The 26,144-nt window shown below is 42.2% G+C and overlaps 2 protein-coding genes across 5 annotated transcripts in view; one reads left to right on the top strand and one right to left on the bottom strand.

Moving 5' to 3' along the window:
- Positions 1 to 716, bottom strand: part of LOC109931898 (cullin-4A-like) — a 42,872-nt gene extending 42,156 nt beyond the window's left edge. For 2 of the 3 annotated variants that reach the window (XM_048603337.1, XM_020531167.2), the window contains exon 1: positions 200 to 712. In XM_048603337.1, coding sequence (XP_048459294.1) covers positions 200 to 602 — 403 coding nt within the window. In that variant the 5' untranslated portion in view covers positions 603 to 712. Of the gene's footprint in view, positions 1 to 199 lie in introns of all 3 variants that reach the window. The other variant, XM_048603338.1, reaches the window with a different exon arrangement.
- pcid2 (PCI domain containing 2) overlaps positions 692 to 26,144 on the top strand; it is a 34,726-nt gene continuing 9,273 nt past the window's right edge. Inside the window, exons 1-9 of one of the 2 annotated variants that reach the window (XM_020531168.2) lie at positions 692 to 960; positions 7,062 to 7,163; positions 9,403 to 9,492; positions 11,224 to 11,297; positions 15,332 to 15,397; positions 18,882 to 18,923; positions 23,476 to 23,530; positions 24,507 to 24,610; positions 25,147 to 25,222. In XM_020531168.2, the coding sequence (XP_020386757.1) occupies positions 7,128 to 7,163; positions 9,403 to 9,492; positions 11,224 to 11,297; positions 15,332 to 15,397; positions 18,882 to 18,923; positions 23,476 to 23,530; positions 24,507 to 24,610; positions 25,147 to 25,222 (543 nt within the window). In that variant the 5' untranslated portion in view covers positions 692 to 960; positions 7,062 to 7,127. Of the gene's footprint in view, positions 961 to 1,011; positions 1,117 to 7,061; positions 7,164 to 9,402; positions 9,493 to 11,223; positions 11,298 to 15,331; positions 15,398 to 18,881; positions 18,924 to 23,475; positions 23,531 to 24,506; positions 24,611 to 25,146; positions 25,223 to 26,144 lie in introns of those variants that run through there. The other variant, XM_048603343.1, reaches the window with a different exon arrangement.

The following is a 26,144-nucleotide window of genomic DNA, read 5'->3' on the forward strand; positions in this document are numbered from 1 at the left end:
GTGGGGGTGGTTAGTGGGGGTGGGGTCAGTGGCGGGGGAGGGGGGGTGGAGGGGGGGGTCAGTGGGAGTGGGAGTGGGGGTGGAGGGGGGGTGGAGGTGGGGTGGAAGGGGGGGGTCAGTGGGAGTGGGAGTGGGAGTGGGAGTGGGGTCAGTGGCGGGGTAATGTGCTGAAGACATGTTGCAGGCGGCTCGGACCCACCTCTGAAGTTCTTGATGAGCAGTTTCCTGGAGGCTGCCGGCTTGCCCCCGGGTGTCACCGCCCTGCTCACCCCATTGGGGTGTCCGAGCAGCGCCGCCGAGAAGTTGGCTTTGCGCGAGTGCGGCCGCTGCTCCGCCATGCCGGGGCCGGGGCTGGTAGCCGGGGCCTCGGCCTCTCTGTCTCCGTCCGCCTGGGTGGTGCAGCCCCGGTACCACCGCTTGGCGCCGACAGGCTGAGGGGAGGAGGAGCGGCTCCCGGCCTGGACCTCGGCTCTCCGCTGCCGCTTCCTCGCTTGTCCCCCGCGCTCGCTCACATCGGCGGCCGGCCTTTCTTCCTCCTCCTCCTCCTCCTCGGGGGTATTCTCACAGGGAGGAGCCGGAGCCCCCGCCGCCGGCCGCAGCATCAGCCGGGGGAGGGGAGTGGAAACTGCCTCCGCCCTGCAGACCCGAGCCCCGGGGCCTGGCCTCGGCCTTCACACCGGCCACAGTCAAGGCGGGGGGGGGAGTGGGGATGGGACCGGAAACTAACACCTCTCACCCCTGACCCCTCACCCTGGAGACGGCCACTTCCGGCTAGGCGCTGCTAATGGCGGTGTGAGTGAGTGGGGCCTAGTTGTGAGGAAGGCTCACCGGACCCGAAACGTTAACTCCGACTTCTTTTCCCTACTTTACAGATGCTGCCTAGACCTGCTGAGCTTTCCCAGCACCTTCCGTTTTTTGGTTCTGGAGTCTATCCTGCTTAAATCTCCCACCAGAGGAAAGGTAAAGGTCTTTAAATCAAATGTCGGGAGGGGAATACAGGAACAAGGGGATCTGGGTATTATACGTACACAAGCCATTAAAGGAGCAGACTCTACTGAAGATATATGTTTTTTTAAAAGATGCCGGGAATCAGCTGTGATTTTTGTTTTATTCTCCGTAAGTCATTAAAGGTTGAGGGATGGGCGCAAGAGAGCAGGAGGTAGGGCATTCCCCCGAGGAATGGGAGCTGAAGCAGTTAGACGAGAGGGAAGGTTGAGGATGGTGGTGCAGGTGCCAATGCTGGATTGGGGTGGACAAGGCCAGAAGTCACACGACTCCAGGTTATAGGCCAACAGGTCTATTTGACAACACAAAGTTTTGGAGCTTGGCCCCTTCCTCAGGTGAAGGGGCTAGGCTCCGAAAGCTTGTGTTTTCAAATAGACCTGTTAGCCTATAACCTGGTGTTGCGTGATTTCTGACCATGGTGGTGGAGGGTATTGGAACAGACTGGGGAAATACAGTATCATCTGCGATTATTTGCTACGATAGTAGGTGGGCTGTGTACCAGTTTGATGTTTTATACCTCCACAGGAGCTCAGTCTGACACATGAACGAAGGATTAGTGCAGGTGGGTAACAGCTTGGTTGTGGAGATTGTGTCGAGGACCATCTTAAAGGCAGAGAGAGAAGTAGACAGATTTCATGAAGGAGTTTGGCAGATGTCTATTGACAGCTGAAGCAAACAGAGGACAGAAAAGAGGCCAAAATTGGTGGAATGCAGTGTCCACAATAGATTGTCAGTTGGGAGGAAGTAAGAAGGCAAGATCATGGAGAGACTTAAACTATGTAAATTTTGGATGAATGTATTGTCATGGAGGTTTTGAATACTTAAATGTGCAAGTAACAAATGAATGATGGTTTCAGGAGCAAATGAGTTGAAGCAGCACGTGGACCAACAGGAATATAGAGATGTTATTGGTGGCCTTGGTAAGAAAGAGTATAAGGGATTGGAAGCTCAGCTCAGGGTTGAGTGAAATTCCCCAAGTTATAGACTGTCTGCTCAGGTCTTGGATAGAGAGTGGGGAAGTGGTTGTTGGAATCAGTGACTAGGAAATGGAGCTTGTGTGCGGGCCAGTCAGTGATTGATGCTAAGGCAGACTGATTGGGCAACTGATCTGTTTCCCTATTGTAACCTCAGTCATCTCCCTGTGTTTTTCATGTGAGCGTTAAATGTTGTTTGTGTTGTGTTATTGCCTACATGCCAGCAAATTTCCTGTGGCGGTTTGCACAAGAAGTCAAGATCCAAGTGTAGTTCCAACTGTAATGGGTTGAAAAGTGGGAGATAATTTTACAGAGAAGTTTATAACGTAGGTATACATAGGCTGGGTCTGGTCCAATAATCCCCAACCTCCGACTCCCACTTCACTCAAGGGCTACCATTGTTCTTCAATCCCTGTGACTTCTACGTTAACTGTCCAAGCACCACTGTAATGTCAACAATATGCTTTTGGCAAAGGATCATTTTGTTTTTAAAAAGCCTTTTATTGTATAATTGCTCGTGCCACTTTGAAAACTAAACTGTCAGTTAACTGGGTGAAAGACAGTTAATGATTAGGGGCAGAGTGCAGTGATGGTATAACTCAGTAGCATCCACTGATGTCTGTTGTTCTATTCATGGATTTCTTAGCCTACTTTTCTATGTATTTATTCAATGTCACTCAGTGCTCCATTAATCTTTAAGTGGATTAATAACTCTGTTCTTACTCACTGGTACTTTTTTTATTAGTCGATTGAATTTTTGATGTACACCTTATTTATTTGCCCAATACCCATGAATTTATTAGCTTACCACTGCCTAATAATATTTGATTTGTTTGTTGGTGTGCCTTTTGCTCTGTGAATTTATTAACTCACTGCTTCCTTATCCTTAATTTAGTTTATTTTCTCTTTCAGTTGTTTGAAGTGATGCTCTTTCTGCTCTGTGTATGAATTTCCCATGTTTATTGATTCATTGACATGTTTTATTCATAAATTTAAAAACTCACTTATGCCTTCTTAGTTTTCTTGCACCTCTTGCGTCTTGTTCAAAGTCAACATTCTTTGCCAGCCGTCCAGGGCGGCACGGTGGCTCAGTGATTAGCACTGCTGCCTCACAGCACCAGGGACCCGGGTTCGATTCCACCCTCAGGCTACTGTCTGTATGGAGTTTCTGTTTGGGTTTCCTCCGGGTCCGCGTGGGTTTCCTCCAGGTGCTCCGGTTTTCTCCCACAGTCCAAAGACGTGCACGCTAGGTCATACTAAATTGCCCATAGTGTTCAGGGATGAGTAGATTAGGTGGGTCATTGGTGGATGGGTCTGGGTGGGATGCTCTGAGGATCGGTGTGGACTTGTTCGACCAAAGGGCCTGTTTCCACACTGTAGGGATTCTATGATTCTATGAAGTGGAATTGAAATTTCTCATGGAGATATCTCCACTGCTTTCTTCCCTCAGTCTTTGCATTGAACTGCCTCTGATCCTTAAGGATTTCAATCTTTATCTCTGTTCATCATTCTCTTTCTCCTCTCTTAACCCCTCTAAATCACATCCTCCAGCTAACCTCTCCACCTGTATTGCATGTATCTATCACAGAAAGGAGCAGAATTTATCCTTGTATCCCTCTCCATCCATATCTCCCTTCCACTACATAGCAGGCCCACCACATGATCTGCCACTGCAAAAACAAAACCAACCCTGTTCGTTTGCAATTGCAAATCAACATCCAAATATCTAGCATTTGGCCCTTCAGTTCCACAACATTTCTGCAGCTATTGATTGGCTCATTTACACCTTAATCTCCATTTTGATGTCCCTGTCTCCAATATGTCAATAACACTCTCTCAAACTGCCAATTCCAACCTCCATCTCTGCTCTCTGAAGTTCAAGGGACACATTCTTGAAAGAAAATGGTGGAAAACTGGTTGAGCTCCCCGCTGTCATCTTGGAATGTAAAGATGACCCCTTGCTTCTTTTCTCCATACCATCTGCTTAAACTTCACTCCCATGTACCTTTCATTCTCCCTTGCAACAATAAATACGAGGAGTTCATGGATTTCTTCAGCACTGACATTGCTTCTGCCTGTCCCCCTCTCTTACCAGCCCAGTGACTGAACTTCCTCTAAAGAGATCCTGACCTAGCTCTCTACTTGCATTGGTATCTAGATTTTCTGTTATTTCCTCTCATGCCCTCTGTAAGCCCATTTTGTCTATGAGACCCAACTTCTGTTTTCTCAACCCGATTCTCACTAAACTGCTGATCAATCAAGTTCTGCTGTTTCCCCATGTGTTAGCCAATATAGTTAATGGTATTCTGTCTTCAGATTTTGTTCCTCTCTCTTTGAAATCTGTTATCATTCACTCTACTCAAAATCACAACCTGATTATCCTTGCAAATTACTGCATCTCTCCTGACCTCCTTTTCCTCTCCAAAGCCCTTGAGCATGTTGCCTCCCAAATTTGTACATGGCTTTGTGTCACCTTCTTTAGAGTGCATCTGGCAAGTGTCTTGGGTCATTTTATCATTTTTAAAATTGTGGCTCATCGCAATTTTCTCAAGGGCAATTAGTGATATCCCATGAAAGAATAAAAGGAATAAGTTGTTTGCTAATAATAAACAGTATCTTTGTCGCTATTTGGTGACTTCACCTGACGAAAGAGCTGCTCTCCGAAAGCTTGCAATTTTAAATAAACCTGTTGGACTATAACCTGGTGTCGTGTAACTTCTGACCTAAAAAAGAAAGACTGAGAGATGATCTTTTTCTCAGCTTTGTTGTCATAATTTTTCCTAATAACCTTGTGTCAAATTTTTGGATTTAGCAGCTGTATATCCTTTCTGTTGCTAACCTTCTCTTTTATCGTGGGCTGGGAATCGTAGTGTGGCTGACTAGGAAACACTTGCTCTTTTATCCCCTGCCCGTGTGTGAATTGGAAGGATTTATAAGTGGATAATCAATCTGTTGGGTGGCAATATGAAAGCACCTGCCTTGATTGTCAAATCCTTGAGTGGGGCTTGAACCTGGAACTCCTAGCTCAGAGACAGGGACACTACCCACTACACCACAAAACCTCCTGCTGAGCAGAGACGTAATAGAGCTCTTCAAAATTATGGAAGAATGGATGCAGAGAGAATGTTTCCCCTTGTGGGAAAGGGCAAAACTGGAGGCCATCAAATTAAAATAGTCACCAAGAAGTCGAACTGGGAATTCGGGAGAAATTTCTTTACAAAAACAGTGGTGAGAATATAGAACTTGTTCCTACAAGGAATGGATGAAGAGAATGGTATAGGTGCAGTTAAAAAACAAATGAGGGAGAAGGGAATAGAGGGTTATGATGCTAGATTTAGATGAGAAAAGATGCCAGGAGATTTGACTGGAGTATAACTGGTTGCGCTGAATGGCCTGTTTCTGTGCTGTATATCCGATCTTCTCCAATATACAAAGTGAATTAAACAATGATATAGTTGAAGGTGGAATAGAGTGGTAACTGTTGGTAGAATTGGAAGAAACTGAAGAGCCAAAAGTGAAAAGATTTTTTTGTTTTCTGGATGTGGGATATAGTCGTCATTCAAGATCAATGTAGACCTGCAATCGGATTGAGAAGGAATCACTGCTGGTACTTAGAGCAGTCATGTTTGCCCACATAGAAATTGTGGACTGAATGGATTTAATGATTCTATATGATTTACAAATATACTGTATGGATACGATTATGGTGATACAGAACATGATACAGGCATAATGGAATTGTTGACTGTATGTTGCACTTTCAGACTTGGCTCCATACATATACTGAGCATAGAAGGAGCAGATTCTGGGATGTTTTGTAGGGATACAATTAGTACAATGTAAATATATCCTAATCATTCACTGTATTGTCCCTTGTCTTGGCAATTACGTCTGATCTACACTGGGCCAACCTAGTGGGTTGAAAGTGAAGAGTGGGCCCATCTCTGATGCCCCGAGTCTGACCTTCTCTTTGAATTTCTAAGACCATCAGATCTTCCTCGTAGACTGGGCAAAGCCCACAATAGTGTCTCCACTCTTCAGCCCTCTGCAGAATCAAGGCTGGGTCAGTGGTGGAAGGTGCTCAATCAGTGGGAAAACTTGCTGCATTCCTAATTGTGCTGTGTCTTTTTGTTTCTTTTTTTCGAGAAAGTGAACACTTAAGAGGTAACACATGTTGGCATTTGCAGCATAATTGAAAACCCACACAGTGAAGAACTGCAACAGGGAAAAGATATCTAACTTACAGTAGCATAATCCGTGGAGTGAGGAGGACAGAACATTATATTAATGCACTTTTTCTACCACACTAATGGTATTCTGATTATTCATATCTTCCCATCTGTAAGAGATGATGGGAATGCAGCCTAGAGCTTTGAGGGCTGTGTGATCATATAATGCACTTCTGACGGATGAACAAACCGTCATTGGAAAATCAAGATCTCCCAAGTGTTGCACATGAGTCATCCCTTGCCGATGGTGCAGGATGATCTCCGTGGATGACTTGTCTGCTGGGAAGGTGACCGTGTCAGAGTTTCTGAAACTGTTTGTTGTCATGGTGCCCATTTCCTGCCCACAGCTGATGTCGCCATTTGCATCGATAGTTAGCTTGAGTTTCCTACTTATGATTGATTGACTGAGGGATTTCATGTGTCTTTTGAAAACATCCATAATTCTGAGTTTTGAGTGCCCTGCTGGTCTATTTGACAGGCTACTTCCCCATATAATTGTACACCAAGACCTCTGTTCTTTGTGTCCTGATTGACGTGAGACTGAATAAGACAGAGTTAGACATATGTACTGTGATAAACATATCCAATTGTGCTCAGTGCTTTCATCTACAATACCAATGGCCTTCCCATGGTTACACTGAGATTCAAACCATCACCCTCATCATAACGTCAACAACTTTAAAGTGGTCCCTATACAGTAAATGGTCCAAATATTTTCGATGTATTATAAAAAGTGAAGCATCCCTTAATTCTCTAAATTTAACAAACGCTGTATCAATGAAAGAAATGTGTCTCTCCCAGAATTATAACTGCAATCTCTTTCATATTTTTCTTGTTCTGTGCATCTCCTCAGGTAATCTCAGGCTACTTTCCCTTGGAGCTGTCTGAACATTAACCATCGCAGTCTGAACTACCAGATATGGCACACATCACGCTAAATCAGTATTTACAGCAGGTAATTCTACTGCTAGGTGTTGGCAAAGGGAGATGCCACTAAATGTACAGATTTGAAATGAAACAGAGGTTGCTGAACAATGCAGCCTCTTCATTTTAGAAAGTTAATGAGTTTATACATGTACTGTTAGCTAACATTTGAACTACTTTCGTTAATGGTATATACTCCCGTAAGGCCATAAGACATAGGATCAGAATTGGGCCATTCGGCCCCTCAAGTGCTCTGCATTTAATCATGGCTGATACAATTCTCAACCCTATTCTCCCCATAACCTTTGATCCCCTTACTAATCAAGGACCTATCTGTCTCTGTCTTAAATACACTCAATGACTTGGCCTCCACAGCCTTCTGCAGCAATGAATCCCACAGTTTCACCCCCTCAGGCTAAACAAATTCTCCCTCATCTCCATTCTAAAGGGTTGTCCCTTTACTCTAAGACTATGCCTTCAGGTCTACTTTCTCCTACCAGTGGAAATATCTTCTCCACGTCCATTCTGTGCAGGGCTGTCAGTATTCTGTAAGTTTTGATGAAATCCCCCTCTCATCCATCTAAACTCCATTGAGTACAGATCCAGATCCCTCAAGCCCTTCGTCCCCGGGATCATTCTTGCGAACCTCCTGTGGGCCTTCTCAAACGCCAGCACATACTTCCTTAGATAGGGGGCTAAACATTGCTCACAATATTCCAAATGTGGTCTGACCGGAACTTTATACAGTCTCAGTAGTACATCTCTGTCTTGTATTCTAATCCTCTTGAAGTGAATGCTAACATTGCATTTGCCTTCCTGACTGCCAACTGAACCTGCATGTTAACCTTAAGCGAATCCTGAGCTAGGACTCCGAAGTCCCTTTGAACTTTAGATTTCCAAAGCCTTTCCACGTTTAGAAAATACTCAATTCTTCCCACCAAAGTGCATAATCTCATACTTTCCCACATTGTATTCCATCTACCACTTCTTTGATTACTCCCTTAGCCCAGTCGCATCCTTCTGCAGTCTCCCCACTTCCTCAACATTACCCGTCCCCTCACCTATCCTTTTGTCATCTGCAAATTTAGCAACAATGCCCTCAATTCCTTCATCCAGATCATTCATGTATAACGTGAATAGTTGTGGTCCCAACACTGACCCCTGCGGAATTCTACTAATCACTGGCTGCCATCCTGAAAAAGACCCCTTTACCTGTACTCTCTGCCTTCTGCCGGTCAGCTAGACCTGTATCCATGCCAGTACTTTACCCCTAGCACCATGGGTTCTTATATTATTTAACAAGCCTCCTGTGCGGCACCTTGTCAAAGTCCTTTTGAAAATCCAAATAGATCACGTTGGTGGGCGGCACGGTGGTTAGCACTGCTGCCTCACAGCGCCAGGGACCTGGGTTCAATTCCAGCCTCGAGCGACTGTCTGTGTGGAGTTTGCACATTCTCTCAGTGTCTGCGTGGGTTTCCTCTGGGTGCTCCAGTTTCCTCCCACAGTCCAAAGATGTGCAGGTTAGGTGGATTGGCCATGCTAAATTGGCCGTAGTGTTCAGGGAGGTGTAGATTAGGGTCATGGGGGATGGGTCTGGGCGGGATGCTCCACGGTTCGGTGTGGACTTGTTGGGCCGAAGGGCCTGTTTCCACACTGTAGGGATTCAAGTGGCTGTCCTTTGTCTAACTTGCTTGTTATCTCCTCAAAGAATTCTAAAAGATTTGTCAGACGTGATACACCCTTTACGAAACCGTGCTGACTCAGCCCTATTTTGCCATGCACTTCCAAGTAGTCCACAATCTCATCCTTAACAACGGACTCTGAAATCTTAACCAATGATCGAGGGTCAGACTAAGTCAACCTATAGCTTCCTGTCTTCTGCGTCCCTCCCTTCTTAAACAGGGGTGTTACATTAGCCATTTTCCAGTCCCCTGGCACCCTCCCTGTCTCCAGTGATTCCTGAAAGATCACCAGTAATGCCTCCACATCTTCTCAGCTATGTCCTTCAGAATTCTGGGGTGTAGTCCATTGGGACCAGGTAATTTATCCACCTTCTGACCTTTCAGCTCTTCCAGCACCACCTTCTTAGTGGTGGTCATTTACCCCGACTCTTTTCAAGTTCTGGTATTCTGCTGGTGTCTTCCACTGTGAAAACTGATGCAAAATCCTTATATGCATGTATTGACAGTAGCTAAATGTTTGAGTTGTGTACAGTTCCTGTATTCACGTGCTGGTCCTAATCTATTAATACTTGCTTGTTGCTTTGTTAGGTTCTAGAATTCATCGACAGTCGAGATGGTGATTCCTGTGCTGAATTTCTGTCATTTAAACATCCTCATGTTGCGAACCGTAGGTTACAGGTAAGATATGTGCTTCCTCTGTGAATACAGTTGTAGTGGAGCCAACCTATTTGAGATGCTGGGAAATTTTAATTGTTTTGGAACAGTAAACATACTAAGTAAACTGTAATAACATAATTAGCAGTTGTGAATGGAATTGCTCACGAATGATGTGGAAACCCTCGCTCACCCACGCCTTTGTTCCCTTGGGACTAAACTGTAGCAACACTTTCCCGATCAAACCCACATCACCCACCTTTGAAACATAATATTTCAGGGACAATGTTTTAGGTCAGTGACTACTTGTGATTGGGATTGCTAACAAATTCCAGACTTACTGCAATGCTCACATCCCATCACCATATTAAACCAAAAAGGCGCTGCCTCTCTGCAAAGAACTATTCACACACTACATTTTGCCTGCCCTTTCCCTGTATCCTTCTAAAGTTTTCTTTTAAATATGTGCCTTTTTTTTGCCCCCGTCTTCAAAGCAATCTTGCTTCCTCTTTTGTTTCAGTGGAGTACTTGATGATGGATAGGTCTGGCAGCAGTTGTGGAGTGTGTAATAAAGTGTACATTTCATCTAATGCAAGGTTACCAACCTGAAGCATTACCTCTGTCTCTTTCTCCAGAAATACTGCCAGACCAACTGAGGCAATCTGACATTTACTAATTTTAATTTAGACTCTGACATCCAGAGTATTTTGCTCCACAGATAAGCCTTTGTTCTAAACTTCTATTTTCATTCTTAAGACCATATAATATCAGAGTAGAAATTAGGCCATTCGGCCCATGGAGTCTGCTCCGCCATTCAATCATGGCTGATAAGTTCCTCAACCCCATTCTCCCGCTTTCTCCCCGTAACCCCTGATCTCCTTGATAATCAAGAACCTATCTATCTCAGTCTTAAATATACTCAATGACCTGGCCTCCACAGCCTTCTGTGGCAGTGAATTCCATAGATTTACCACTCTCTGGCTGAAGAAGTTTCTCCTTACCTCCGTTCTAAAAGGTCTTTCCTTTACTCTAAGGCTGTGCCCTCAGGTCCTTGTATCTCCTACCAATGAAAACATCTTCCCAACATCTACTCTGTCCAGGCCATTCAGTATTCTGTAAGTTTCAATTAAATCCCCCCTCATCCTTCTAAACTCCAATGAGTATAGTCCCAGAGTCCTCAAACGTTCCTTATATGTTAAGCTGTCCATTCCTGGGACCATTCTCGTGAACCTCCTCTGAACCCGCTCCAGGGCCAGTACATCCTTCCTGAGAAATGGGGCCCAAAACTGCACACACTACTCCACATGTGGCCTGACCAGAGCCTTAGAAAGCCTCAGTAGTACGTCCCAGCTTTTATATTCAAGTCCTCTCAAAATAAATGGGTAATGTCATTACTGTCTGGATACTAGCTACCTGTCCAATTGAAGTAGATTTTCTGATTGACTTCTTCAAAGCCCCTCAGATTTTCAGATAGCCCCAGTAAATGACTTAACTTCCTTTGCTGTGCTGAAAAGAGCCCTAGTTTCCCTGAACTCACTGACTTCACCAAATCAGTAAAACATTCAATTTATCCTGTAGCAAGTTTTCATTAAGCATCTGGTAGTTGCATCAGCAGTCTACTACACAGCACAATTGCGCACAATGCATTTAAATTGTCGGGTTTGCACAGTTTTACATGGAATATTAAGATTGTTGCTTTGGTCCAGGGCTAGAAACTTCATATCTAAGTGATATGTGTTTTTGCTTTGAAACCAGTTAGCAAATCCAGAGGAGCGATGCCAGCAGATCCTGGAACCCCCTTATGATGAAATGGTGGCAGCTCATTTACGGTAAAGGGAGCCTCAATATTTATTTGCTTTAATATTCCAGTCATTGAGTTACAAAGGCTCACAGTCTACTGGCATTTTGATTAATTTTGTGTCTGACTATGATATTTTAGTGGTCTGTGTGTACTGACCACTAAATCTTTATGGATCTCCATTGTTCCTAGTCTTCAACCATTTAACGAAACTCAGATCTATCTTTTTTTGGGTCCAAATTGGATGACCCAGTTTCATTCATTTCCTTGAAATTTTGAATTATTCCATAGTATTGAAGGCACATAAAAAGGCTATTTGGCCTGGCAGTGTTTATGTTCCACATGAGTTTCTTTCTCCTTCCTACATCTCACATCATCATATCCTTCTATTCTTTTTCCCTGTCTGTGTTGATCTAGCTTCCACTTAAATGCTGGTTTGTGACTTGTTTCAACCACTGCTTGTGGTTGTGATTTCCATTTTCCAACCTTCCTGGGGAAAGCAGTTTCTCCTGAATTCCCTATTAGAGGTATTAGATCATCTTATATTTATGGACCCTATTTATGCTCTTTCCTGCATGTAGAAATCTCTTCTCTAATGTGTACCTGATCATAAAGGACCATGAAGAGCTCTCCTTCTCAACATCTCTTTTCACCTGATGCATGGTGACCATCAGGGTAAACAAGCACCAGTCATCTTTCTCTCTCTTTCGTCATCCCTCTCTGTCTCTTTCTCTTTTGTTATCTCTCTCTCGTGCTCTCTTTCTCTTTAGTCGTCAGCTCTCTCTCTCTTTCTCTTTAGTCATCTCTCTCTCTTTCTCTTTCGTCATCTCTCTCTCTCTTTCTCTTTCGTCATCTCTCTCTCTTTGTCATCTCTCTCTCTCTCTTTCTCTTTCATCTCTCTCTCTTTCTCTTTAGTCATCTCTCTCTCTTTCTTTCTCTTTAGTCATCTCTCTCTCTTTCGTCATCTCTGTCCCCCTCTTTCTCTTTCGTCATCTCTCTCTCTGTTTCGTCATCATCTCTCGCGCTCTTTAGTTGTCAGCTCTCTCTATCTTTCTCTTTAGTCATCTCTTTCTCTCTAGTCATCTCTCTCTTTCTCTTTAGTCATCTCTTTCTCTCTCTCTCTTTAGTCATCTCTCTCTCTCTTTAGTCACCTCTCCCTCTCTTTCTCTTTTATCATCTCTCCCTCTCTTTCTCTTTCGTCGTCATCTCTCTCTCTCTCTTTTCCCCCACCCCGCCTTGATCTCTCATGAGCCCGATGGTCTGGGAGGACCTTACCTTTAACCTATCATATCCTTTCTTCAGAGACCGCCATCAAATTACCTCCCTATTCAGTTTTCTATAGAAAAGAGCTCCACCTTTGTGGTGGAGTTTGAATTCATTTTCAGTTATGTAACATCGAGTGTACTTGCATGTAGGTTACTCTGCGCAATGCTTAATTTATGTGATAAATTAATTTTCAACGTTAATCAATTTTCTTCAACATTACCTTTAATCAAATCACAGATTCTTTTTTACACAAGAAGAACACTGTCCTAGAATATGGTCTGATTATGAAGATTTCTTGTCAGTGCTATGTAAATGAGTTAGATATGACCAGTTGAGGAAGGATGGAAAGGCTTCTCTTTTCCCCCTCCTCATCTAGTTATAACAGAAGTTTTAAATTTATGAAGGATTTATTGCCAATTCACTGTGTTCTTGACAATATGTGAAGATGTATAAAGAATTAGTCAGATGGGTTTTCCTTAGATTATCAAATGAAGGGTTCGTTTTATTGTGCTGAAACCCACTCAGATAAAAATGTTAAAGGTGAAAATATGTCCCAACTTCCACACACATTTGAACCAAACACAGTGAAGTACAAATCATAGAGTAGAGGAGATTAACTTTGGCTGAAGAAGAAAGACACTGGTTGTAGATGACTGTCTGGCCAGGCTGTAGCTTTTGAAAGTCTTTGGTTCTCAGCAGGCAGCTTAAGGTGGTAGCTGATGCCTTCTTTTTCTGGTAATGTTGCTGTGAAGCTAGAGTCTTTTATCAAAGGATTTCTGTCTGCTTGCAGGAATGTAGTCACAATCAAACTCTGTGAACAGGATGCCATCTTAGAAGGAGGTAATGGCAGAGAGAGAATGCTTCCTCACTGCTGTGGTATATTCTGCTGGCCCAGGAATACATAAAGCTTGGTTGATCACATGCCTTCTTGCAGCTCCCACACCGCCCCACCCCACCAATGCCATGTCCTGTTCAAAAATCTATTATATACATTTCAGGATGTAGCTTTGAGTCCATAACTACAAAGCCATGTTTGGAAAGTTAAGGTCTTTTGTCCAGTCAGTTAACTTCTGAATGATTTGTTCTTCCATGGTTGAACTCTGTGAACATATTTGTATTTGAGGAGCTAGCTGTTTACACCTCTGCTAGGGGTTATTGTTTTTGGTGGGGTGTTCAAAACCCCCATGTCTCCGTCCTAATGGAGCGAATGTAGACCGGAATAATACAAATTGTGGCAGTTTTAGTCTCAGTATAAAAACCGAAAGAACTGCGGATGCTGTAAATCAGAAGCAAAAACAGAAATTTCTGGAAAAGCTAGCAGGTCTGACAGCATCCTCGGAACCGTTCTGAGGGAAGGTCACTTGACCCGAAACGTTAACTCTGCTCTCCACGGGTGCTGCCAGAACTGCTGAGCTTTTCCAGCAATTTCTGCTTTTGTTTTAGTGTCAGTGTCCTTGTTTTGGTTAAAACCTTTTCTATAGAAACGCCAATGGCTATGCCTAGTTGATGATCTTTAAAATTAATATTTGACAGGTGCTCACAGGCTACAGCAAAAATCTAAATCTGAAAATGAGTGCATTTTTGAGTTGAATTGTTCATTGTGCCCAAAGCAGAAACTCTTGTCTATCTCTTCAGCGTTTCAGTTGTATGGCTCTGGAAAGGAACTCCCATGCTCTGATTTTATTATAGCCCTAATAACTTGCATTGTCATTAATGGTGAATTGAGTAACTGTACCTACACAAATCCCTGTGCTCCTGTATCGCATACAGTCACTTGTTTTCTAAGAAATGTGTGGATTCAGTATTTCTCTTGCCAAAATATGCAATCTCATAGTTATTTATTGTCATTTATATGCATATTCCAAATGTTCATTAATTTCTTCCTATATTTTGTCGCAGCCTCCCATCTAGTGGAGTTAATTTTGCAATTTTTCAATCTAAAGGGGTAATTCTGCATTGAGGGAGCTTTGTATGACCAATTCAAAGAAATTACATTTTCCCCACCTGCTTTCCAGTCCTGAAGTGGAAACCAGTCTGTTCTGGGGATCTCTTTTGGTCTACTGTTATATCGTTTACTTCAATTTTAGCGAAGTCTATTCCCTCATTGATTATTTCATTTTCCTGTAATGTCAAGTTTTTTCTGTGAAGCCTAACATAAGATCAATAATCTCTCATCTCCTTATTTTGATTTGCAGTTTTACTGCATCACATTACACTGGCTACCATTCCTCTTCTCATATAACTGTAAATACCATTTTTGTTAATTTTGAGTCCCTCGCAGTGCTTTTTTTTAAGGTGCCTACTGAAGTTCCCACTTTTTTGTTGCCTTCCTTGGTGCTCCATATATTTCTCCCAGTCCCTGGCATCTGCGCTATCCTTTCCAATTTTTCATGCTCTCCTCTTTAGTTTTATATTATCTCTGACCTCTTATGTTGACTATGACTCTTTTATTTGGTGAGCAGTACTAGTACCTTTCAAAGGGGTGAAAAGAATAGTTTTAGTCAACTTATATCAACGCTAATTACTTTCTGCTGACAGCAGTTTTGACCAGTTTATGTTGTCAGCCTCAGTCTCATCCCACTAAAGTTAGCATTCCAAAATCTAGGTAATTAGTCGCTGCGTTATGTTTCTGCATTTTAAATCTAACGTTGAGTTCACTTGCAGGTAAATGTAAAGCACTGTTACTTCATAAATGAAGTAATACTGATGGTATGTAGAGGACAGAAATCAAACCAAAGTCACTGGGTGCTGCTTTAAAATGCAATGAGTAATTTTGTTTATTGTTTCTCCATTTTACAGATGTGCCTTTGCTGTTGCAAACCATGATTTTGTGGAAGCGTACAAATATCAAACATTCGTGGTTCAATATCCTTTGCAAAGAATAGTGAGAAATCATAAATAAATTTTAAAGTTAGGTGTTTTGCACTTTTTTTTTCTCTACTCGTGTACCCCCTGCTTGAGCCTTTGATCTGCATCTGGTTTAGTTTCTCCACTATGTCTGTGCTCATCTCGTCCGTTCAGACCCACCTCCTGCTCCCCTGCGCTCTCTTCCCACTGAACTCACCTCCTATGCTAGCTGACTTTCTGATAACTTTCTTTTCTTCAAGTGCTGCCCCTTTTCCTTTCAAAACCACCTTTGTTGAGCCCTCAAATAACAGTTGGTTCTATATAGTCTTGCTGATTACCACCCAACTTCCCTATCAACCCAAGTGCTGGATGAACAAAACTTTCCTCCGATCGAACTTTGAAACAACCAGAACTTCTGATTCTGATCTCTGTTCCAAAGCTTGTTATCTAGCTACTGACTGTGCCCCTCTCCTTGGCAATTGAGGCCAAGCCAATCTGTTTACGCCTTGGTGTGATATTTAACCCCGAGATGAGGCTCCGCCCATACATTTTGCCATTGTGACGGCTGCTTATTTCAATCTCCAAAACATTGCTCAACTTCACCCGTGCCTCAGCTCATCTGCTCTAGAAAGCCTCATCTTTGTTACCTCTAGACTTGGCTATTCAAATGTAGTCTTAGCCAGTTGCTCATCTTGATGTCATCCTTTCCATAAACTTGGTTATCCAAAATTCTGGTGCTCTAGTCTTAGAACTCACTTGCCTTAACTTGGAAGTTTCCCTTGTGATCGTCGACTTACTTTGGTTTCTAGTCAAGAAACATCATGATGTAAAATTGATATCCTTTTCAAACTTTCAATCCATCCCTTCCCTTGCACCCTTTTTTCAACTGCCAAGATTCTAAACTTTGGAATTCCCTACCTAAACCATGTAACCTCATTACCCTCCTTCTAAGAAAACACTCCTTAAAACCTTCCTTCAGTCATCAACTTTTGTTCATTTGCTTCAATCTCACCTCATATGGCTTGTTGTCACACTTTGTTTAATAATGCTGTCAGAAAGAGTCCTTCATTATCCAAAGTTGCCGTGTAATTATAACGTGGAAAATTTATGCAGGTAATTTCCACTATAAGTATGAACAAATAAATTTATAACTGAGATATTAAAATTATTACAACTGTATAACTGAATTATGTTTGTGCAATTATGTTGCTTGCCTCACCTGAAGATTTAGTCTCAAATACCCACATAATGCCACTGTAGATGATTAGTGTATAAACAAAAGTCTGTATTAATTCTTGACTTCAGCCCTAACCTTCTACTCCCTTTCATATTATAAATTTCCATTAATTTTTGAGAATGTTTAATATTGAACCTATACGTTTGTGTTTATGATACACTCTATAGTTGCCTGAATTGATCTCACAAGTTCCTCTGGTAGCCATGAGTTTGCCAATTCTAAAATACATCTCCCCTATTTTGTTTGACTGATTTGTTAGATAGAAGCATTTCAATGTTGTTTAGCTGGTTTTCACTTTGTCAGTAGGACAAAAGGAACTCCTTTGCCCCCTCGTGGTCTCCCCACACCATTGGTTTTTGCTCCTCCCACAAACCTGGTCCCCAATTGCGGACTCTGCTTGCCTGAATCCTGACTGCCCAGTTTCAGGTCAGCCTGTGATATATTATCCACTTTGTTGGCAGGATGGAGAAGAGAGATTGGAAGTGTTGGTATCCAAAAGAATGTGACTGTCCTTGTTTATAAGTCACTGAAAGCTGGCATGTAGATGCAGCAAGCAATTAGAAAGTCAAACAGACTAGTGGCCTTTATTGTAAGGGGATTTAAGAGCAGGAGAGAAGATGTCTTGCTTCAGATGTATAGAACTTTACTGAAAAATGCATCTAGCGTATTGCGTTCTGGCCCCCATGCCTGTGGGACGATACGTTTGCCGTAGAGGGAGTGCAGTGAAGGTTTACCAGATTGTTTCTGGATGGTAGGACTGTCCTATTAGGAAAGATTGAAGAGGTAGAATTCACTGGACCTTAGAAGAATGAGAGGTAATTTCATTGAAACTTTCAAGATTATTAAAGGGCTTTAAAGATTGGATGCAGAAAGGATGTTTTCTCCAGCTAGGGGTGTATAGAACCAGGAAGCACTGTGAGAGGATTAGAAGGAAGACATTTAGAACTGAGTGGCTGCTGAATCTAAGGAATTCTCTACTTCACAGGGTTGTGGAAGCTTAGTCATTGAACAGATTCAAGACAGATCGATAAATTTTTAGATACTAATGACATTGAGCAATTTGGGAATAGCACATGAAAATGGATTTGAGGGAGATGATCACCCCAATCTAGAATGAAGGCTCCTCTGGTACTTAAGAATTGTATCTAGGTACCTTAGTACCTAAGATGGTGCTGTAAGTGGTGACTTGTAAACTTTTCACTGTATTTGTGTAAGAACATGTGACAATAAAGCCAATTCGAAATCGAATGAATGAGCAAGCTCAAGGGGCTGAATGGCCTACTCCTGCTTCCATGTTTCCATGTGTTTTGCTTTCCCCAGTTCTCTACTGGCTTCTTTAGAGCCTTAATACGTTGTCCCACTGTGACTCACTGTTCCTCCTCTTGGACCATCTGACAGCGCAATGACTCTTTTCCCCTCTCCATCATTACTTTTGCTGTTTGTTTGCATTCCTCTTTTATGAGTGGTTATTGACTTAACCACATAGTGAATCTTTCAAAGAGGAAAAATCTTTACAAGCGTATAACCATGAGTGCTTTTAGATGCCACGCTGAATAAAGAAGCCTCTTCTTTGTTAAGAGAGCTGGAGACTTTTTAACTTACTGTTGGTAAGTAAATAATGGCCCAGTGCATTGAGAAGTAAGCAGCAGGTGAAACCTGCATTATTCAGTTCATGGACATTACCTAAGGAACCAATGTTAGGGGTAGATAGCAGACATTAACTCACCAATGTTATTGATTGCTTTGTTGGTATTCCCACTGCTGCTAATTTATTTATTAAATCCCTGAGGCTCTCTCTTGCATTAACTTATTTAACTTTTGCTGTACTTGTTGCACCTTGATATTGTTAGCTCACTGCTGCCTCCTCAATTTAATTCACAACTAGCTATTGATCGATTGACTTTGTTTTAACTCACTTGTGACTCAGCTGCAATATTAATTTATTTGCTGCTGCACGCTGCTCTCTGAATTAGTTGATTTCTCATTTATTAATTTACTGATGCATAGTTAGCTTTGCTGTAATAGCTGATGAATATCATTTTTGTTGATACTTAGTCAGGTTACATATTGTTTGCATTTATCAAGCTTACACATCGGGCAACGCTTTCCTGGCTGGTCACGGCTTTTCTAAAAATTTGGCTCACTCAAGGATCTGATGCAATATCACAAGAAATTGATGCAAATTTAAGAAAGGAGTTAAAGTTTAATTATTTTATTGTTGACGTTAAGGAACAAAATGTAAATATTTTTCCTTCACTGGCAAACATCGTTCTTGAGGGCATTCCAAGCTCACAAGGAGGAGAACTGGTAAGTTCCAACAGCTCATTTGAGCACCAATTCAAAATGTTTCCTCTTTAAGTCATGATTTTGAATCGCTGTTTTTTGTGTGACAACATTTCACACTCGCATTTACAAGGGTAAGCAATTTATTTTCTCCTCAACCCGGTGGAGTGTGAGGTGTTATCCTTGGCTCATTGCTGTCAGTTGCACTTTTGAGTTGTGAGGTTGTGAGTTCAAGTCCCACTTCAGGGCTGTGCCGTATACAGTCTATTAACTCTGGCAGTGCTGTGCTGTTGGCACTGCTGAAAATGCTATCTTTACTGACATTTTAATTCTTCACCCCGACTCCCAAACACAAAAATAAAGAGAGAATTTCAACTAAAGGGAGAGGCTGAATAGCTGGAGGCTACTTTCCCTGGAGTGACGGAGGCTGAGGGGTGACCTTAGAGAGGTTTATAAAATTAGGAGGGTGAATAGCCAAGGTCTTTTCCCTTGGGTGGGGAAGTCCAAAACTATGGGGTATAGGTTTAAGGTGAGAGGGAAAACATTTAGAAGGGACCTAAGGGACAACTTTTTTATGCAGAGGGTGGTGTGTGAATGGAATGAGCTGCCAGAGGAAGTGGTGGAGGCTGGTACAATTACAACATTTAAAAGGCATCTGGATGGGTATATGAATAGGAAGGGTCTAAAGGGATATGGGCCAAATGCTGGCAAATGGGACTAGATTAATTTAGGATATCTCTTCACCATGGGTGAGTAGGATTAAAGGGTTTGTTTCCATGCTGTATAGCTGTATGACTCTATATGAATATCTCATGTACTTATGAACAGTGGCTTTCCATTGTCCTACGTTGTGTTTGGACTTGCATACAAATTGATTTGCAAACAAACTCCAGAATGGAACCCAGGGACTGCCTGTACCATTGCACCACCATCTGCCACCACCTAGTTTGGCTGTAAATGAAGAAAAGCCTTCAGTATGAATAGAGAATTGGGACTAATTGGATAGGTCTTTTAAAGAGCTGGCACAGGTAACAATGGCAAAATGAATGTCTTCTGTGCCGTTGTGAAGGACACTTTGGGGCCTTTGTGAACAAACACCCTCAAGGACTTAGAAGCAGGAGAAGTCCATTTGACCCGTTGAGCCTGATGCATCATTCAATAAGGCCATGGTTGATGTGGTTGTAGTTTTAGCTCCACTCTCCTATCTGTCCTGATACCTCCTGGGTTGATCAAAATCCAATCTAACTAAGCTCCAAATAAATTCAATGAACCATTCTTCACTGGGGAAGAGAATTCCACAAGCCAATCACCTTCTGTTTCCAATTTCTGTCTTAAAAGGCAGACTGCTTCCTTTTAAACTATGTCCCACAGTTTTAGTCTCCACCCCAAAATGAAATATCGAGTTCCCTTAGGATCTTGTATGTTTCAGTAAGTTCATCACTCATTCTTCCAAAGTCCAGTGGCTGTAGGCCCGACCTATTCTACTTTTCATCATAAGATAGCTCCCTCAAGCCAAGAATGAGTAGAGTCAACATCCTCTAAACTACTCCCAATGCAGTTATGTCTTTTTTTAATAAGGAAACAAAAGCGTTCCAGATGTGGTTTCACCAAAACCCTGTACAGCTACAGTAAAATCTCTCTGCTTTTATACTCCATTCCCCTTGCAATAAATGCCAACATTCCATTTGCCTTCCTGGTAATTTGCTGTGTCTGCAAATTAATTTTTGATGATTCAAGTGCTAAGATACTCAGGTTCCTCTGTATCACATTGTGCTACAATCTCTTCCTATTTAAATGAGTACACTGCTTTTCAATTGTTTCTACCATTGTGATAAATTGACGTTTTTCCATGTTATTTCTGCAGCTGCCACATTTCTCCCATTCACTTAACCTGCCTATGTCCCTTTTGGTAGTCTCTTTACCTTCTCTTGATCATTTACTTTCCTACCTACCTCAGTATCATTGGCAAATTTGACTACCAACTTTTGGACCTTTGATTTCAGTCATTGATACAGATTGTCCCAAGCATTGATCCCTACGGCAGTCTTCTGCTACAGTTTGCCAACATGAAGACGGCCTGTATATCCTACCCATTCCTTCCTGTCAGCAGACCAGTCCTTTATCTACTAAAGGACTATTAAATGGGCCAAACTAGAGGAGACACACAAACTAATAAACAACACTGTCAACGGAAGCAAATTCACCAGAGAGGAGGAGAAGAACAAAGAGTTCCCAATCCTGGACGTCATGGTAGAGCGCAGGACAAACGGGGAACTCCAAACGAAAGTACATAGAAAAGCCACACACACTGACCAGGTACTGAACTTCAACAGTAACCATCCTAACACACACAAAGGAAACTGCGTGTGAACACTATTTAAACGGGCAACAACACACTGCAGCAACAAGGAACCAGGCCGAGAAGAAGAAGACCTCTTCCAGGTTTTCAAGGATAGTGGATATCCAAAAAACTGGGTCAGAAGATGCCTACACGAACAACATCAGGAAGATACTACACGCCACGACACACTGATCACGCTACCTTACATCAGGAACACATCGGAACTAACCACAAGACTCCTACGACCGCTGGGCATCAGAGTAGCACACAAACCCACATCAACCCTACGACAACTGCTCACCCGAACCAAAGACCCACTACCCACTATGTACAGGACCAATGTCTTCTACAAGTTTCCCTGCGGAAACTGTGACAAACACTACATCGGGCAAACAAGAAGGAAATTAACAACAAGGATACACGAACACCAATTGGCTACAAAAAAACACGACCAATACTCACTCATCTCTATCCACATGGATAAGGAGAACCACCAATTCGACTGGGACAACACCAAGATCCTGGGACAAGCAAAGCAGAGACAGGCGCAGAAGTACCTAGAAGCCTGGTACTCCACGAAGAAAGCCATCAACAAACACACAGAACCCGACCCCATATACACGCCACTGCAAAGGAAAACCGGAAGTGTCCAGCTCAAATCCAGCTCAACGGACTCCAGAGTTTTAAAAACCAGGTGGGAAAACACAACAGCCCTTCATCAGACGCTGCACTGATGATGTTACCCAGCAGGGTAATGAAACGTCTACGGAACAACAATGAACCAGCTCGGCGAGCGAACCAACCACAGTTCATCTATTTTATGAATGTATCGGAGAGTGCATAGCGGCGACTCTAATGGTGTCATTTTACCATTTTTGCAGTCTCTAGCCTTATCTGCTAGTGTACTCTTAGGTTTGTATTCTCTCTCCCTTCCTGTGCACTCTGGTTAGCATTACCCAAATTGCCTCCCTGCTGTATTATTTTGTTATATTTGTTTATTTTACCACATTTCCTCTCACATGATACCTCCACCCCACTAAAGTTTAAACCTGCCTTAATCATCGTATTAAATGGGCTTAGCATGGCTTCGCTGGAACCTGTCCCAATGGCACAGCTTTCACTTTCTGTGGTACTGATGTCAGTGCTCAAGAACCAAAACTTCTGTCCCCTAAAGCAACTTTCAGCCTCACATTAATCTCTATAGTCTTATTCATCCCACTTTAGTTTGCTCATGGTCTAGGTAAGATATAGAGATGTTTACCTTTTGAGATTCTGCTTTTTAATTTAGCCCCTAGTCACTCATCATCCCTAAGCAGAAGCTCGCTGTTAGACCTGTTTATGTCACTGTTTCCCTTGTGGACCACAAGAACTTGATTGTGAATGTGGAATAAGAGTCATTAATCTTTGGGATTCTCTGGCTGTGACAGGAGTGGGGGATGGTTCAGCGGATTTATTCAAGTCTATAAGTTGTACAATTTTTTGATTGATAGGGGAGTTGAGGATTATGAGGGACAGAGAGGAAACTACAATCGAATGCAAAACCAGATCAGTGTTGATGTTATTGAATAGTGAAGCTGACCTGAATGGCCGCCTGCTGTTCTTATTTCTGAACACTGAGGAATAAGCTAACCTTTCAGAAGAATGGGAAGTTTTCCCAACTAATGGTCTGAGTAAGATGTTTAAAAGAACAAGCGGATTACTATGTAATAAAATCATTTCAACAGGACTGTGGGTGGACAAAATGAAAGTGCAAATTATATCCAAGGAAAAAAGTGATAAAATAGACAAAATCCGAGTAAAACCAAGAAAAAACCTGCAGATGTAGGTCTGTAATAGGATTAGTGTGATTTTTGACAATGTGTTTGGGTTCATATGCCACTTGAACAGACTGACATGCCAGTGTAGTACTGAGCCTTTCAGATGAAACGTCACTTTGAAGTGACTTGGTCTGATGTCTCATGTGGACGTACGAGATTCTGTACCATTATTTGGCAGAACAGTGGAGTTAATCCTGAAGTCCTGACTTAATTATTTATCGCTCAATCAGATTTACCAAAATAGATTAATCTGCTCATTATTTCATTGCTGTTTGTGGGATCCCACTGTGTGGGCATGGGCTGCTACATTTCCCTATATTCCAATGTGATTATGCCTCAAAAATGTTCGATTGGCTGAGTACCGCCTTGGGATGTGAATTATTACTTTTTGATGTGTCTATGTTTTTGTCACTATCAGGGCTCTACCGATTATGTATGCAGTAGCTCTGGACCTGCGAATCTTTGCAAATAATGTGAGTACGTTATTGCATTGGTTGTGGGAATCTATTAAATTCATATTCCTTTGGAAAATTGTGTTACAGCTTTGAATTCTGCATCCTTCACGTGGTACAGAGATTTGATTGGTTCTGGGGAAAGCACTTGCTTAATGTATGTGAAAATGTTATTGTGGTCTTAAGAAGGTAGCCCTGAGTTTGATCATCTGCTTCTACCTCATCTGAGTTCCTTGCAATGAACATTTTATTATTTACTTTTTGATGGAAGTCTCCAATTTTTTGTAGACATATATTGAGTTAAGCAGTTGACCCAGTAACACTGAAGGAGTGGTGATATAGCTCCAAGTCAGAATGTTGAATGCCTTGGAGAGCAAGATTCAGGTCGTAGTATTCCCATCCTTCTGCTGCCCTTCATGGTAGCAGAGGACAGTTTTGGGAGGTTGAGAGGAAATTTGACGGTATTTAAAATTATGAGGGGTCTATAGAATAGATAAATTGTTCCCTTTGGTGGAAGGGTCGAGACCAGAAGGCACAGATTTGTGATAACTGACCAAAAGTAGCCACGTGACATGATGTAAACCTTTCCATTTAGTGATCTGAATGCACTGCCTGAAAGTGTAATCCTAACCTGTACCCAAACCCTAGCTCTATTGCTTGAGAGTCTGGTTGAGGCTTTCAAAAGGAAATTGGTCATTACCTAAAAAGGAAAAATTTTGTGAGGCTATGGCGAAAATGCATTGTGATTTGCACTTTCAGAGGGCTAGAGTATTAAAGTCGTTGGCACTCAACCTGAATACAGTCAACCTCTGTTGTGTAAAACCAGGTCATATGCAGAAGAATTAGCTTGCAACACCTAAAATTATCCAATGAAAAAAGTCATGCTGCATTTGAGGCCACAGATTTAGTGCAATGATGATCAGAAATATATCATTGGAAGCTTTTAAAATTTTATTTTTATCTGTGTTTTCCTTTGGCAAACATCTCTTGTGACCAGGCTGACCAACAACTAGGAAAGAAAGGAAAGGGCAAAGTGGGAGATATGCTGGAGAAAGCTGCAGAACTGCTGATGAGTTGTTTCCGAGTCTGTGCCAGTGACAAGTAGGTATTATAACAGCTTATTTAGATTGATTATATTGATACCAAGTACTATGCAGGGTGTATGTGGAAAGGATGTTTTCAGTTATGGGAGAATCTATAATTGGTGGTCACTGTTCAAAAATAAAGGGTTCCCCATTTAAAACCGAGATCAGTCAAAACATTTTCTCACATCTGGTCGTGAATTTTTGGAATTCTCTTCACCAAATGATAGTGGAATCAGAGACTTTTAAGTATTTTTAAGGCAGAGGTGGATGTACTGTTGGTAGACAAGAGGGTGAAATGTTTCCAGGAGGAGGTGAGAATGTGGAGTTGAGGTCACAATCGCACCAGCCATGATCTTATTAAATGGTATAACTGGATCAAGAGCTTTTCCTAACTCATACATTCATAGGCATGTTATAACTTTGGTCATGGAACTCTTCTTGTAGTCCATTGCATTTTTTTTTAAAGACTTTAAAAATGAATCAGTAAAAGCTAAAAAATTACCAATGATTTGAAACGATTTTGCTGAATTTTATTGTTGCTTCTGAAAATAGCCGAGCTGGAATCGACGACTCAAAGAAGTGGGGAATGCTGTTTCTCATCAATCAGCTGTTCAAGATATATTTTAAGGTAAGAAAAAAGTATCTACAGCTGTGTAGATGTATAATCTGAACTCACTCAATTGCCCCGATACGAATGTGGATCTGCAAAAGTATTGTGTATAGCTGAACAACCTAGCAAGGTGGAAGTCCTGCGCTACTTCACAATTTCCTGTTGACATTGATATTTTGATTGGTGACTGAGTGAGAAGACCAGTAGCCAGGAGCCTGCAGAGAGTGATCAGCCATTGGGGCTTTAAAATCTTTCTTGATGGACCAGGGGCCCTATTCTTCTCCTGTTAGCCTACAAGGAGCACTGGAAAAGGTTCTCAGGACATGAAGCCTCCAACTCTTCCTTCCTATTAACTGCTAAGTTTCCAGATCCATGGGAAACTGTGTGTAACAGCAGTGAGTTTTAAATCAGGATGTTAATTGACCTTCAAGAGCCTCATTTCAGTATGTTTGTCATGGATTAACTGGGAATTGTGCACTGATAATCATGCCCCACTTCTCTACAAATCATCATAAAATGTATAAACGTGTAAGAATGCCACTGAGACAACAAATTTGCCAATGATGAGACATTATTGATTGTATAGCGATGGTTGTCCTTTGATTCGATAATTTGAGCAGGCATTTAGGTCTTCCTTGAACGTATTCTTTCTTTTAAGTTTTCTGACATTTCCTGAGGAATGGTCACCAGACCCGAAACATTAACTCTGAATTTTTTCTTCACAGATGCTGCCAGACCTGCTGAGCTTTTCCAGCAACTTCGTTGTTGTTCCTTGTTGTTGTGACCAATTTGCCTGACTGACTGAACACAGCAGGTCAAGCAGCATCATAGGAGCAGAGAGGCTGATGTTTCGGGCCTAGACCCTTCATCTGATGAAGGGTCTACGCCCGAAACGTCAGCCTCTCTGCTCCTATGATGCTGCTTGACCTGCTGTGTTCAG

This window comes from Rhincodon typus, chromosome 11 (genome assembly GCF_021869965.1).
Source record: "Rhincodon typus isolate 14 chromosome 11, sRhiTyp1.1, whole genome shotgun sequence".
NCBI classification, from domain to species: Eukaryota; Metazoa; Chordata; class Chondrichthyes; order Orectolobiformes; family Rhincodontidae; genus Rhincodon; species Rhincodon typus.